Source organism: Hypomesus transpacificus, chromosome 19, assembly GCF_021917145.1.
Source record: "Hypomesus transpacificus isolate Combined female chromosome 19, fHypTra1, whole genome shotgun sequence".
In the NCBI taxonomy this organism is placed as follows: domain Eukaryota; kingdom Metazoa; phylum Chordata; class Actinopteri; order Osmeriformes; family Osmeridae; genus Hypomesus; species Hypomesus transpacificus.
This window is the reverse complement of record NC_061078.1, coordinates 7,776,919-7,791,405: the sequence shown is the minus strand read 5'-3', so window position 1 is coordinate 7,791,405 and position 14,487 is coordinate 7,776,919. Positions and strand designations below refer to the sequence as shown.

Sequence of the window (14,487 nt, the reverse complement as noted above, 5' to 3'; positions counted from 1 at the left end):
AGAAGAGAACAATGTAAAATGTCACATTTTTAAATGAGTTAAAATTAGCATTTCATAAGTTTCATTTTCATCCAAAGCAAAATACTGTGAAGGATTTAAATCTAACACGATTTGTTTGGCAGTCAAGTGCTCTACAACAGTTGTATACCCACCAACAGTCAAAACAGACTACAACGCTATCCATATCACAACATTTCTCATGACATTTAAAGTTACTGAATAACAACTGGACCAGGAACCAGTGATTTTGTAGGACAAGATTTAATCAAATACGGCATTTGACAACATACATCATTTTATTTAGTTCCATGGTTTTGAAAGTTTTTAATACCATGGCTTCCGTGGGTCAGGTTATAGTCATTCCTGGAGTCTTCTATATTCCTACAGGATTGGGCACTGTTTGAAAAGAAGTCTGGGGATCTAAACATGTTTAGAGTGTTTTCTGAAGTTAGTCTCCAAAAGAGTCATCTAGGTCTCAACGATTCAACAGAGAACTTGCTAAGAGAACCAATTTGATCTGCATCCAATCAATCATCCATTTCCACATCTTCTTGTAATTTCTGCACCATCTTTTCCTCCATAATCTTGGCTTTGCCTACAAAAGGAAAGAGCATACACATTTGCAAATTGCCCATATATGCACTGCCATCCAGTCATATCATTTATGTATTCAATTGATTCATGGCCATCTGTTCCACATTAACAATTTACCTGCATGAGGAGCTTTGATCAAGTGAATGTTCTTCTTTACTTCTTGTATTGCCTCCTCCTTTTCCAGCTGCTTGCCCTTCCGCAATCTGAGAGAGTGAGAGGGGGATGAGAAACAAAGAAGACAGGGATGAGAAAGAGAGAGGAAGATGAGAAAATGTCACATCTCCCCCTGAACATGGGAGGGAATCCAGGTATTATTCAGAAGGTTGCCGGTTTTATTCCCGGCCGTGCAAAATGACATTGTGTCCTTGGGCAAGGCTCTTCACCCTACTTGCCTCGGGCGGATTGTCCCTGTACTTACTGTAAATCGCTCTGGATAAGAGCGTCTGCTAAATGACTAACAGTGCGTTCACACTGCTGCGACGCGATGCGAGCGACAACATGTTTTCCATTAATTTCCTATGAAGCCAGGCGAATCGCTTGCGTGGTGCATTGTGGGTAGCGACGCGACAGAGTTCCGATTTTCTAAACTTTATGCAAATGAGGAGCGATTTTCGCTAGCGATGGCCAATCGGAGTGTTTTCTTGTTTCTCGTAACGTAGCAACCATGGCTAACATTTGTAGCTTTCTAGGTTTCAAGGTGGAGGAGAAACTCATCGTTTGTGTGGCTGCTTACCCAGTCCTGTACGATACATAACTGTATTTGTACAGAGATGTTAATTTAAAAAAAACAATGCATGGCGCAAGGTTTGCCGAAGTTGTGGGTGCTTGTACCTGTCAGTTTAGTCACATTACGTAACTTTGCTCTGTGGTAACTAGCTAGCTAGCTAGCCCGGCTGGAACTCCCTATCGTATCGACAGATTAGCAGAGACTGAGGAATATAGGAAAACGTTTTTTACACATGTCAACGTGTATGTCTATTAAACAGTTTTGTATGTTGTATACAAGCTGTATTTTGATCGATGTTGCAACTACGTAAACCCAAGTCTGCACACTTGGCCATGACAACTACAACAGTGACTTTAGAGAACTACATTCTACATTTATCTGTTTGAAACGCCCCCGAGCGTGGTGAACTGTGGGAAGGCAAGCGATGGCAAGAGATTCGCGTCGCTGCAGTGTGAACGCACTGTAAGTGTAAATGTAATGAACACCAGTGCTGGATTAAGAGGAGAGCGAAGCTTACCTGTTTAAGATGAACCGCGCCTGTCGTTTCTGCTTGATTCCCTCCACCACCTTCATGGCCTCCACTGAAATGCAGGAAACAAGAATGTTGTTGGTTTAAGTGGTTCAAGACATTAAATAGGTGCATTGGCCCATATTGAACCATATGGAAATACAATCAGCAGAAGACACCATGGCCATCATGAGGACAGGACCTCACAGACATGATTCACTGTGACATAGGTTCCGTTTTATGAGCCTGAGAGAACAGTTACCAGTCTTGCTCCACAAAGCCCTCTGGTATTTGACTGCCACATTTCTGCGCTTCTCGAATTCCAGACAGTTATCCTAAGGTGAAGAGAGAGACAGTAGAGACAAATGATTTGCAATGTTTTTCTGAAACTATTTTAATCAACTTTGTTGTATCTTGCTTACCACAGTTAACTCTTTGCCAGACGCTTTTCTGAAAGCCTTGGTCCATCTGGTCTTTCTGGGGTTGCGCTTCTTCTTGAAGTTTTTGAGACACTTTGATTTACAAAATCTGAAATTCTAGTCAAAGAGGGGCGGACCGGTTAAGAGGAACCAAGATTGATATTCAAATTGCTTTGTAGCAGAACATAAACTTGAGGTAAGTTATGGCAGACCAGGCCCATCTCATGTTGAGTGTAGTTAGCTACAGTACTGTTGTCTCTGACAACACTGACTTCTCTATACAACGTGACAGATCTGCGGGATCTAAAAACTCTAGGTCAGTTGACAACCCAAACGTAAGCAGCCCCTAAAGTCCTGAACAACACAATCGGGATTGTCTACAAGGATATAAACAATTTCACCTTGCTCAGACATTAGAATACAACACTTCATTTGTTGAGTTCTCTCCGTTATATGAAGTCTGAAGTCGTTAGAGTAGCATATACAATATACGAGTTAAATTGATTCACTCATAAGCACTAGATTTTAAAAGTAATCTTTCGGGTCTTAATTTAAGAGCTCCGTCCCAACGTTATCGTTAACGCTTCCTACTGCTTGGTCGCTATTTAAAAGCTAGTAACTAGCTAGATGTCTAGCTTGCTAGCCAAACATGACGTACAATCTCCATACATACCTTGCAGTCGTTCCGTACAAACATTGTGCCGTGTCCGGGATACACCGGTCCCGAACAAAAATAACATTTTTCAATTCGCATTGTTGAAAAGTTGTTAGTTTATTTCATGCCCATCAGTAAAGAAATACAATTTCTGAGAGCACGAGGGTGTGGATCAACAAAAGGAAATTACGTAAGTGCATTTCCGTAAACGTGTTGGTTTCTTCTGTTGTAAATCGACCCGTTTGTACATTTTGCTATATCCTGCCCCCTACTGTAAATCTAGGAAACAATTCTAAAACGAAATTCATTTCGGAGTGTGTTGTGTAACCGATTGAAAAAAAATAATTAGGTGATCAAATAGAAAGCTTTGTGCAAAACTTGTTTTAATAAATAAAAATACATTTATTTTCTGAATATGATTTGCATATTTGGCATAAAGATTGTTTGGTAAGAATACAGTGTATGAGTTAATACAGAATATTAAAGGCACATTGTATGATCAAATATAACAGAAAGCTAACTTCAACCAGCAGACAGGAATTTTAGAGATTCTAATACACCCCTAGATTCCAATACTGTGACACATATTGTAGGAAAGAGACCAAACTACTAAGCTAATTAGATGTTACTGTGGAGCAGGCCATGCATGCAGTGAATCAACCAACTCATTCACACACAGTATAAACTAGAATAAAAGGAAGTGCACTGTGACAAGTAAAATATAGCAATGGTGGTAGCTTTTTCCCCAAACAGGCCAGTGTTTTCTAGAAATAGAAATTTGAGTAGCTTCTTACCTCCTTACTGGAGCTAAGAAAATAATTATTTGCAAGTACACTAAATGTTAAATAATCTAAAAATGAACATTATAATAATATGAATAGTAACAATTTCAAATGAAAACATTCAAAAGGCACATAACTGACTGAACCGACAGTGGTAATGCAGTGGTTCAGGGGGTGTGACCAGTGGTTTGGGGCATGGTCAGTGGCCCATCAACATTCGTATGACATCGTCTCTTAGTACATCACGCCTTTTAAAGTGTTACTTTTTATAACTTATGGACAGAGACCTCATATGGGTATAGACCCTAGTCTAGACCCTAGTCTGGACCCTAACATGCACATTTGCCCTTCTCTGCGCTCTCTGCCAGGTCTGGGTTGCTGGTTCCGTTGGTCCTCACGGTACCGTCAGGGATCCATGACTTGTCCACACAGCGCTCCATTCTCTTCATGATCAGGTCCAGCAGAACATCTACAGCCTGGCCGACATTCTGTCCATTGGCTGCACTGGTCTCAAAGTACGGGATCCTGCAGGTGAAAGAGGATATGACCTTCTTAAATGCTTCCTGGTGTCAGCTGGAGCCAGGAGTTTAAAATAAATAAAATGAGCTGTGTAAATTAATCTGACAGGTATAATCCATCCAGTGAGTGAGCGAGAAACCTTCCAGAGACAGAGGAAGTATTCAATTACTGTAATACAATAGACCAAATAGCAAGACAATTACTTTTAAGAAGATCAACACGACTGATGCTGAGGATGAGGCTGCTAAGCCAGAGTATGGGCTCATGTCGACATGTGACATGTAGTCTTCAGTCAAGACGTCAGGGACAGTCCCCAGGTTCATCTCTAATCCTTAGGATTTCCTGATTGTGTGGAGCAGGATACTTTACATGACGCAAATATTTGCCTTTCAAGGAGGGGTGACCTAGCCCAACCTTTCAGTATCGTATAAGATTCCCTGAAGAGTAAACATGCAGCAGCCACTGCCTCCTTGACAAATGTTCCAGAGCGGGCTGAGTGCTGGAAGACTGACCCTTACCCATACTTGTCTGCCAGTTCGCGGGCCTCGTCCTCCCTCACAGCCCTCTGCTCTCCCAGATCACTCTTGTTGCCACACAAGACAATGTCTGGGCTCTCGCAGTATGCATGCATCTGCAGCTGGCCTACAAAACACAATACACCAGTCATGATAAGAGCAGTCTGATCTCAAGATAACTTTTTCCTAAACCACAACAGAGCTTGGCTAGTTTGTAGACAGGCAGATCCCTCTGCTGTGAAAGGGTGATTCTAAAAGCAGATTCCTATGAAAACAGAGAACTTACTCATCCAGTTTCGGACATTTAGGAAACTCTGTTCGCTGGTGAGGTCAAACAGGAGGAGGAAGCCCATGGCATCTCTGAAGAAAGCCGTGGTTAAACTCCGAAACCTGACACCACACAGGAGAACACCTTGTGAGAAGCTGCTTTCAGTGTTAGTGAAACAGACCTTTGAAAGCTGCCAACCCAAGCAAGACTCCAAGGCCTGGACATTTGAGTAGTAGAATGGACTCAGCTCCCAACTTCTCATTTTATGTACTTAAAATTTTGTTATTTTTCCAAGCTTTAATTTTGTCAGGCTGAAATGAGAGGAAGACAGACAGGAGTAATTAGCACAGAAAAGGATGAGCTGGATGAGGAGTTGGAGGAGACAAAGGAGCAAGACCCTCTGTTAAGTAGTTAGTGTGAAGCTGGACCAGACTGTTCATCCCCACCTCTCCTGCCCTGCCGTATCCCACAGCTGCACATGGATCCTCTGTCCCCTAGCCGACGTGCCGTCAGGACTGCTAGACTTGTACATCTTGGGAGACAGACAGACCACACTGGTTAAACACGACTCAGGTAGATGTCTTAAGTTAAGGTGGCTCTAGTGTTCCACAAACCTACAACACAATTTGCAAATCAAATATTAAAACCTATTTAATACTTCCATGGTTACTGTTGTCTGATCATTCTTATGATATGCAGGACATGAGTAAGTTCCACAAACCACCCTGATGTTTGTCTATATGGTGTGAAGTGTTTACTCTTCAGGAGGGAGCTACAGCTCAGGAACATGAATCACCTTCCTCTCAGATTCCTCTGAAGAACAGAGCTGCCACACCCCTAACCATAGCTTCACTTTGCAGACTTGGTCACTTCAGTTGTATTATTTGTCAGGATTATTTTGACATTTTACTTATGCTCAAAATGAACCAACTTTCACACCAGGTGTCCAATACTTAAGATAGCCCACATCCCACATGTTTCATCAACGGATTTAGTTTGCTTTGACAACTCTTGGTCTCACAGAACAGCATGCTAACAAAGCAGCACATTAACTGAGCAGCACACTAACAGCTGCACACTAACAGAGCAGCACGCTAACAGCAAGTAGATAAAAGATCCTGTAAATAATTCAGGTGATGGCTGCTTCAGAGGGAGGCATACTAACACAGCTCTCACAGGATTAGTGCTGACAGCAGACACTAAGCCAGAAGAAGACACCTCTTGTCTACACCCAGAAAATAAAAGTGAATGAGTGTTAGTGAAAAACATATCTGGGATGTACATCTTTGGCTGGTCAAGGACTTTGTCGGCTGTAGGCATGAGCTGTCAATCTACTCACCACTCTTTTTTCTCTGAAATCAATGCCCACTGTAGTGATGAATTTGGAATTGAACTTCCCGTCTGTGTATTGGTATAGGAAACTGGTTTTCCCCACACCAGAGTCCCCAAGTGCCAGGAATTTGATGAGGTAATCGTAGTCCCCATCAGACATGGTGAGCGTCTGGTCCTGACCTGTAGCAGGTATAATATTATGCCAGATAGAGAGATTTAGTTAGTCATAACTCTGAGAACTGCTGACTGTAGCAGACCTAGCAGAGGATGGTGTGAGAACTGGCCTGTTGTCATGGCATCCCATAACTATGCTGACACAGAAACAGGAAACAGAAAAAAATTAAGTACACACATACCACAACTACAAAACACAGCTACCAAATTACATGTATTCACTACAGTAGTACTGAAACTAAAGGGAGATCCCAGGAATCTGTAATCGGGTCTGGGGTAAACTCTCACCTGCTTCCTGGTTGGTTTGGGTGAACACACTAAAATACTCCATGAGCAGACATAATTAGGTGAATAAAAGAAATCTATAGTAGGAATACTTTATCATCTGGTGTTGCATTAACCTAATCAATAAACGTTTCAGTAAAATTCTTGAATAAACCTAAATCCTACTGAAACACCCCTTGGAGCAAAAAAGCTCCAACATATTTGAGGGCTACTGTTTTTTTGAGTGGCTCCTGCTGTTAGAACATTGAATACATCATATGACTGGCGTGAAAAGGCCTTCAGACACGCTACACATTCCTACACTCTCACCAGCCTCTAAACCCCTCATCCTGACCCATAAGCTGCTTATGATCTGAAGCAGCTCTGGAGCCACACTGAAGCAGCTTCAACCGAAGCAGTTCCCTCTCAGTCCTCCCAGGGACCAATCCTAGTCCTGTGGTTCATTGGTGGGACAAAAGAGTTCAGACCTGGTGAATCACCCATGCCTGATGCGTCTGCACACACTATTCTATTTATTTTGTTAAGTTAAAAAGACAGTCACTGATACACATGTGACAGACAATGACAGAAAATGCGATGGTCCCTCTTTCGAATCCCTCAGTCTCTGTGCACAATGAGGTTGCTCCCAAGTGCCCTAAGTGTGTACACCATCTGGCAAACAGGGCCATGTTCATGGAGGCCTTCCCCAGAGGAGAGGGCCCTGGGGCTAGCTGCTCCTGCTGGCCCCGCTCTCAGGATAGGCTGGGATCACTGAGGCGGCACAGGTCGCTCCAGTATGAGGCAGATTAATTTAGCCAGTTCATGCAGAAGCACATTGTAGAAGATGCTAATCATGTTGAGACACAGGCTATTGGCTGACCATCAAGCTGCCCGTCTCTACATCTAGGCTACACTGTAGGGTGTAGAAATAGAAAACAACATGAATTACATGTTGTTTTCTATTTCTGTTCTACTTTCAGACTTAATGATCAGATGAGGTACTGATTTCACTAGTGGTCTTGGTAGGTGTGAAATGGTCCTTTGACATAGAAAAACAGTTCATTGTAAAAGTTTGTAACAAGTTGAATTGAGTCACATGTTCAGACTCAAGTCTTATCACAGCTTTGAGAGGAAGCATACACAGCAGTGATGGTAACAGATAAAGCAACATGGTGCAGTCAGTCAGCGTAGCAGAAGAACGCTGAACTTGTTAGTATAAGTTCACAAAACAGACTGCAGCCAGGATAGTCCAGAAGTCCCAAGTTAAACTGACAAACATTGATTTCATAGGAAAACGTCACCAAAACATCATGAGACCAACCCAACTTGACCTCAACCCCTGCCTAGTGCTTTAGGAGAGAATTTAGATCCCCCCCCCCCACACACACACACACACACACACACTTTGGAGGACCCTTTACCCTGGACACAACCCTGATTTCAAACATCCTCATGTAACACCCTTCAGCTGGTCCTCATGTAGTCACCTGGATGGTCATGTATTTGACCAAATATAGAATACAAAATCTTTATACTGAGCATTACCTACTCGGATAGTGGGTTCTGAAAGTGGTGGGATTTACAGACACGTATAGTTATTTGTAATTACACAATTTTAGCCCCCATGCTGGCTTAAATTTGTAAAATGTTAGGCTGTCATTTTTCAAACCATCCAAGTGAGGGGGAAGATGACGGTGGAGGTACATACTGACGTGCCGTATTTTTATTTTAAATGACAAGAAAGGGTCAATACGTAGCGTACGCTTCTTGAGGCAACCGATCTCTCCAGGTTGGGCCCAAGGAGGTGCTGCATTCTGACCTACTGACGTCACACAACAACTTATTGAATGGTAAAACGGCAGTGACAAGCAAGCACACCAGTCGTCTTAACGTTGGCTATTCAAAGCAATTTACCAAAGTTCCTGACTCGTTTAACAAAGTAAACAAATCATTTGCGGTAGTTGGAAGATATTGATGATACTTTTTTCATATTAAATATGATTTTGTCAACGCTGTTAGTAGAGGCGGTTTTGTTAAGGCTACCCACAAATACAAGGCAAAATTACTGGGTAGGAAAATGCTACGTGGATAAAGACACGTGTCTCAAAATCCATGCGGAGCAGACCTGTGAAACTTTTCAGTAACTTAACAATAAACTTAGCCGTTTTGTTTAATAGTTAAAGTTTCGGATTTGTCTCCCGCTTGAACAATTGCCCCAAATTAGCTACAGAGAAGTCAACGTATTCTCAATTCACTTACCAGCTCTACTGCGTTACTTTCTTGACAAAAAAGCCTGTTAAAGCGCGTCGAATGAGTCTGATTTCTGTAATGTGGGAACTAAACTGAGTTTACAGTACTTTGCTGTTGCTCAATTTGTTGCACATACCCTCTCTACAGTGCACCATCACTTCCGTTCGCTATTACTACAAAACTAGATAGCCCCTCCTTCTCTTACCAGCCCAGCACCAACTTAAACTTATCTATTGGAGTTCATAATAGTAAATCTGCCTTTTGGCATTGTCAAGGGAGGTAGGGAGTGGGGACTCCCCGGTGGGAGTTTTTCTGGGAGTTTTTCCTTGTCTTCCTTGAGGGTTTAGGTTGGTTGAGGGGCAGTTCTATGGGCGCATGTGAAGCCCTCTGTGACATGCTTGCGTGTAAAAAGGGCTATACAAATAAATTTGATTTGATTTGATTTGATTTAGGGGTTATAGGCTAAAAGAAAGGGGAAGGCCTAGAACGCATAAAACAAATGTATTTATGATCAAATGATGTCCCCAGTTCTTAAGTGCAGGGATGGTATAAACTCATTACATTATAGCACCATACAGCCTTCATATCATACAGTGCGGGGCACCTGCCGAATCTTAACCACAAATCCTCCATAAACAATAATGCCAACGGAGTAACAGCGTCCCCTATCGACTATAGTATTATATTTAGAATGATATCTACAAACAGTCCCATAAAACCAATTATTTTACCTTAAAAACTAACTTTGCATACTTAGCAAAGACAGACCTTCAACCATCAGACCCAGACATTGGTATTATTGGCATTTTATTTAACCTTTATATATGACGACAATCATGTTAAAAAAAATAACAAAACAATTAATCAACACATTTTATTCTTTTGAAACAGGTTGTGCCAGGCTCTCAGACACAGTTCCTGTGGTTATTGCCAAGCTGAGACTCTCAGGCACTTTGTCAGGGGAGTGATTCTCTGGTATGGTCATACTGGCCTCTGGTTGATTCAGAGTATTTGGTACCTCCTGCTTGAGTTTTCCAGGTCCCTGGTTCTTCATCTGCGACTCGAAAAATGGCTTGTATATGTAGACTCCACCACCAACTCCAAGCACTGTAGCGAAGGCAATTGATGCGAAGGGTACCCTGTGCCCTATCATGGCTTCTCTGGAGCAAGACACAGCACCTAGTATTGCTTTGTTGACCCTGTAGAGGATAAAAAGAAAAAACAGGAATTATAAATGTTGAGTCCACATCAGGTCCAACCCTAGGTACATGGACGCTCAATCTGGAGGGTGAGAGGTGTCGACATAGGACTTTCATTAAAATGTTAAACATATTTTATTTTCCTAACCTACCAACTAATGCAACTAAAGTTGAAGGTGTAGATCTTTATTTGTCCCCAAAGTGCCAACTGGTTGTAGGCCTACAACAGCAAAAGCAATAGGAACACACAATATTACAATTCACACACAATATCATATAAAAAAGAGAATAAATACCCAAATAGCTACACTTTTATGTCACCACAAATTACCACAGGAAAGTAGGCCTATTAACAATCTAGTTCCGTGGTCTTCAACCCATGGTCCTCAGGCCCCTAATATGTTTTAGATGTTTCACTGCTCCAACTAAACAACCCATTCATTTGAATCAAGTGTGTTGGCGCAGGAAAACATCCGGACAGTGGGCCCTGACGACCAGGGGTTGAAGACTACTTCCCCAGCAGTATTTCTTGAAGAAAGATTAAACAAGATGTACAGAATGACGAGGAGCTTGCATTTAATAGTGACATCTACACACGTGTACGTTAATACTTTTTGCATGTTAGTAAGCATTACCACATTACCTACCTTGGTAAACTCACCTGAATCTAATGCTTCTGACAGCAACAACTAACTGCTAGTAGCTAGCTTAAAGGGCAAACATGGGCCAACTACAACAAGCGTTAAGGGACACACGGAGTTTCCTTATGAAACCTCTAACATAAAATTAGGTGCCCATATTTACTATTGAGCAAAAAATAATATTTCTAAAATCCATATGTACAACTCGGATTTTTATGACAGACAATAGACAATTATAGAGTTGTAATCGTATTTTCCAAACTGACTGCATTTATTTGACCACGCACAATTTACGTCACCCACAGACCTAAACACGGAACTCGTGTTCAGTGGTGCTGTTCCCAGCCTGTTCCTCAGATTACATTGTAATATCATGCCATTTCAACGTTACTTTCGATAAGGTGCATGGAAGTAATGGACAGGATTCGTGCGCGCTTAAACACAGGGAACAAGACATTTTCTGAGCCCATTAAACTACGGAAAAGAAAATCTCAGCTTTACAGTAAAGAAGATACATGTCATTTTGACAAAGGTAGAGTAGCTAGGCTATGTTGTGCATGCCAGCATGGACGGTCGAGCCTTTTAATACTAGGTAGCTAAGCTAGCAAGGTAGCATACTATATGCATTATCGTTATGTTTCAGTAGTAAGAGATAAGCAATTGGAAACAAGTGTCAATACATGTAGAGAGTGATACAGCATCACAAATGTCTTACTAAGGTAATGATCTAATAGAATCTCCTCTGCTATAAACCAGTTGTTGAACTCTACAGGTGTGTTTGGGGTCAGTGTCTCTGTGTTCTCTGTGACTTTCCGTCTGATCAACTGCTTCCTGGTCCAGACCAGCTTCGTACCTGACGAATACTGGCAGTCCCTTGAAGTCTCCCATCGCATGGTTTACAAATATCCTTTTATCACTGAACACAATGTGTATCTTAAACATGAATCTTTTCCAAAACCTCTCTGGTACAGGATGAACTGTCCTTAATAGACTCACCTATGGCTACTTAACCTGGGAATGGAAAGAAGGATTACGAGGATTCTCTTACCCTCTGGTTTTTGCCATAATTTACAAGATCCTGCACTTCACAAACTGTGACTCAGTTCAACTCTTGGTTAGTCCTGGTTCATGGAAATACCTCAGAATCTACAGGTGAGACAAAATGTGTTGGAATGCACTAAAATGTGTGTTGTGGACTGTGTAGGTATGGGCACCACGTGTTCTCCAAGCCCTCCTAGCTGCCCTGGGTGACATCAAGCTCTACTCTCTCATTCGAACACTTGAGCCTTCGGACACTGCTAGATGGACGGTAAAGAAGAACCTCTCAGTGTGTAATGTATTTTTGTTGTTGCTGTAATCTCATTCTAAAAACTGAAACTACAGATGGTGTTTGTGTCTCTTGCTCTGTCCACACTCCACAGCTGTTCTGCCAACTGTCATCCTGGTTCACGTGGTATTGCTGCACCAGGACATTGACCAACACCATGGAGACCACTCTCACTGCTCTGGCACTGTGCTACTATCCTCTGCCTGGCACTAAAACACACAGCAGGTACCACTTACTACAGAACCTATACACATATCTCACATAGACCTGGGTGACTGAAAGACGACGTGCTCTGTATTTCTGCTTATGGTGTTTTTGTTTTTTCAGCCCCAAATATTTGACCCTGGTTGCCATGGCAGTCATTGTTCGTCCGACAGCCTTGATTGTGTGGCTTCCTCTTCTTCTGCAGCACTTCTGGAGAGAGAACAACAAGCTAAGACTTGTCACTCACCACTGCCTGCCCATAGGGTCAGTGTTCTTGCTCTCTCTCTGTGCTGTCAGCTGCATTGTTGTCATGTCTCAGTTACTAAAGGATTCTCTTCCTTGTTTACAGGGCTTTGACTCTTGGCGTATCAACCTTGATCGACTGTATATTCTATGGAAAGGTATGGATCTGTGTAATATCCTGTTCGGTGTTATTCACTCCTTCCGCAATGCATTTAATTCCTTACTGCTGCCTTCAACACCTTCTTCCCACAGACTACCCTAGTGCAGTACAACTTCCTAAAGTTTAACATATTGCACAATGTGGCAGAGTTCTATGGCTCCCACCCCTGGCACTGGTACCTCAGCCAGGGCTTTGTGGCTGTCATCGGACCCCATCTGCCTCTCTTCCTCCATGGATGTATGCTGACCCCAAAGAAGTACAGGATACTGTTGGTAACTGTGATCTGGACAGTAGCGGTTTACAGGTTGGTGTTTTTTTTCTGCAGTGATGGTGATGATTATATTAATATAATAAATGCTGTCATTTAGTCTGCTATATGACTAAATGTAAATGTAAATAAAGACTTTCTATAAAAACCCATATGTAAATGTGTGATAAATAATATTTGTGTCTTACTTTCCAGTTTGCTCGCTCACAAGGAATTCAGATTCATCTATCCTGTTGTACCACTGTGCATGGTGTTCTGTGGTGAGTGCTTCAGTCAGAGATTCAGTCATTTTCACACTCAGATCCAGAAATGTAAAGTGTTATAGTCTGTTGCAGGTATTTCATTGGCCAGTCTGAAAGCCTGGAGGAAAAAGGTAGCTTGTGTCCTACTGGTGTCCAACCTGGTTCCTGCTCTGTACACTGGTCTGGTTCACCAGAGAGGAACCCTGGATGTAATGGGCCATCTTCAGACCCTGTGTCACACCAGCCAGTCTGCAGGCTCCATTCAACCGGATATATACTTCCTCATGCCCTGCCACTCAACTCCTTTCTACAGGTAGCTACCATATACAGCTTACGTTTTCTGTCAGTACTATTGGCCCTTTCCAATTGGCCACAACATGAGTGACATCCAGACTCTACTAATAAGAACCTACACTGATGAACATGCTCTCTGTTTGTAGTCATGTTCACTGTCCAATGAGGATGCGTTTTCTGGAGTGTCCTCCAGACCTGCATGGAAATAGCAGCTATGTAGATGAGGCAGAGCACTTCTTTGACGACCCTCTCCTTTGGCTGAGGGACTCTTTTCCATACAAGTCCTCGCTGCCTACCCACCTGGTGCTCTTTGATGTTTTGGAGAAGGTTAGATAAGACTTATTTTTGAACACAATTCCGAGCCACAAAAAGTCCCTACATTTGCTTAACTTGCATGCCAAATGATTCATCAAACCCTATCCAACTCTATCTCTCTTCACTGTCTTGTATTTCGACAGAGATATTCTTCTATTCACTCTCTCCCGCTTGTGTTTCAGGAGATTTCTGTATTCCTCAAAGGAAATAAATACATCAGAAGCCCTGAGATCTTCCACACTCACATGCCAGAGGGTCATGTTGGAGGAAGCATCTTCGTCTATGAGAGGCACTGAGATGTAAAGTCACATGATGGTGGTAAATGTGCTGAAATAATGACTCATAAAAGGCTTTAATGTTGCTTTCTCTCCATCTAACATTGTAGTGAACACTGTACTAAATTGTTAATAAATTATTTTTTTAAATGATAATGACTGAATGGCGCTTTTGTAATTGGTCTACAGGCGTTGCATGTTACCATGCTAATGCTAACCCTAGCATTATGAGAAAATACACTGTTAGGTACTGGTGCTCTGGCTAGCTTAGAATAAATCAGTTCAGACTAGTCCTGATCCAACCTCCATTTT

The 14,487-nt window shown here is 42.2% G+C and overlaps 4 protein-coding genes across 5 annotated transcripts; 1 reads left to right on the top strand and 3 right to left on the bottom strand.

Annotated features, from left to right (window-relative positions):
* Positions 1–245: 245 nt before the first annotated feature.
* Positions 246–3,004, bottom strand: rsl24d1 (ribosomal L24 domain containing 1). The gene is made up of 6 exons (XM_047042230.1): positions 2,922–3,004; positions 2,252–2,365; positions 2,092–2,164; positions 1,839–1,902; positions 712–797; positions 246–595 (listed from the first exon to the last, which is right to left on the bottom strand). The coding sequence occupies exons 1-6, from the start codon at positions 3,000–3,002 to the stop codon at positions 528–530; spliced, it is 486 nt and encodes a 161-aa protein (XP_046898186.1). The 5' UTR covers positions 3,003–3,004; the 3' UTR covers positions 246–527.
* rab27a (RAB27A, member RAS oncogene family) lies at positions 246–9,201 on the bottom strand. The gene is made up of 11 exons (XM_047042229.1): positions 9,017–9,201; positions 6,327–6,499; positions 5,434–5,519; positions 5,006–5,109; positions 4,723–4,846; positions 2,922–4,210; positions 2,252–2,365; positions 2,092–2,164; positions 1,839–1,902; positions 712–797; positions 246–595 (listed from the first exon to the last, which is right to left on the bottom strand). Exons 2-6 carry the CDS (start codon positions 6,477–6,479, stop codon positions 4,015–4,017), a joined length of 663 nt encoding a protein of 220 aa, XP_046898185.1. The 5' UTR covers positions 6,480–6,499; positions 9,017–9,201; the 3' UTR covers positions 246–595; positions 712–797; positions 1,839–1,902; positions 2,092–2,164; positions 2,252–2,365; positions 2,922–4,014.
* Positions 9,202–9,801: 600 nt separating this feature from the next.
* On the bottom strand, positions 9,802–10,952 carry LOC124482255 (protein PIGBOS1). 2 transcript variants are annotated; one of them, XM_047042743.1, is made up of 3 exons: positions 10,868–10,952; positions 10,359–10,426; positions 9,802–10,206 (listed from the first exon to the last, which is right to left on the bottom strand). In XM_047042743.1, exon 3 carries the CDS (start codon positions 10,158–10,160, stop codon positions 9,882–9,884), a length of 279 nt encoding a protein of 92 aa, XP_046898699.1. In that variant the 5' UTR covers positions 10,161–10,206; positions 10,359–10,426; positions 10,868–10,952; the 3' UTR covers positions 9,802–9,881. The 2 variants fall into 2 exon arrangements, with proteins under 2 accessions (XP_046898699.1, XP_046898698.1); XM_047042742.1 differs by having other exon boundaries at positions 10,854–10,936.
* A 202-nt stretch (positions 10,953–11,154) lies between these two features.
* pigb (phosphatidylinositol glycan anchor biosynthesis, class B) lies at positions 11,155–14,331 on the top strand. Its single transcript, XM_047042741.1, has 12 exons — positions 11,155–11,379; positions 11,620–11,749; positions 11,844–11,961; positions 12,052–12,156; positions 12,269–12,399; positions 12,502–12,642; positions 12,728–12,779; positions 12,874–13,085; positions 13,245–13,309; positions 13,385–13,604; positions 13,732–13,912; positions 14,083–14,331. Exons 1-12 carry the CDS (start codon positions 11,253–11,255, stop codon positions 14,194–14,196), a joined length of 1,596 nt encoding a protein of 531 aa, XP_046898697.1. The 5' UTR covers positions 11,155–11,252; the 3' UTR covers positions 14,197–14,331.
* Positions 14,332–14,487: the final 156 nt, after the last annotated feature.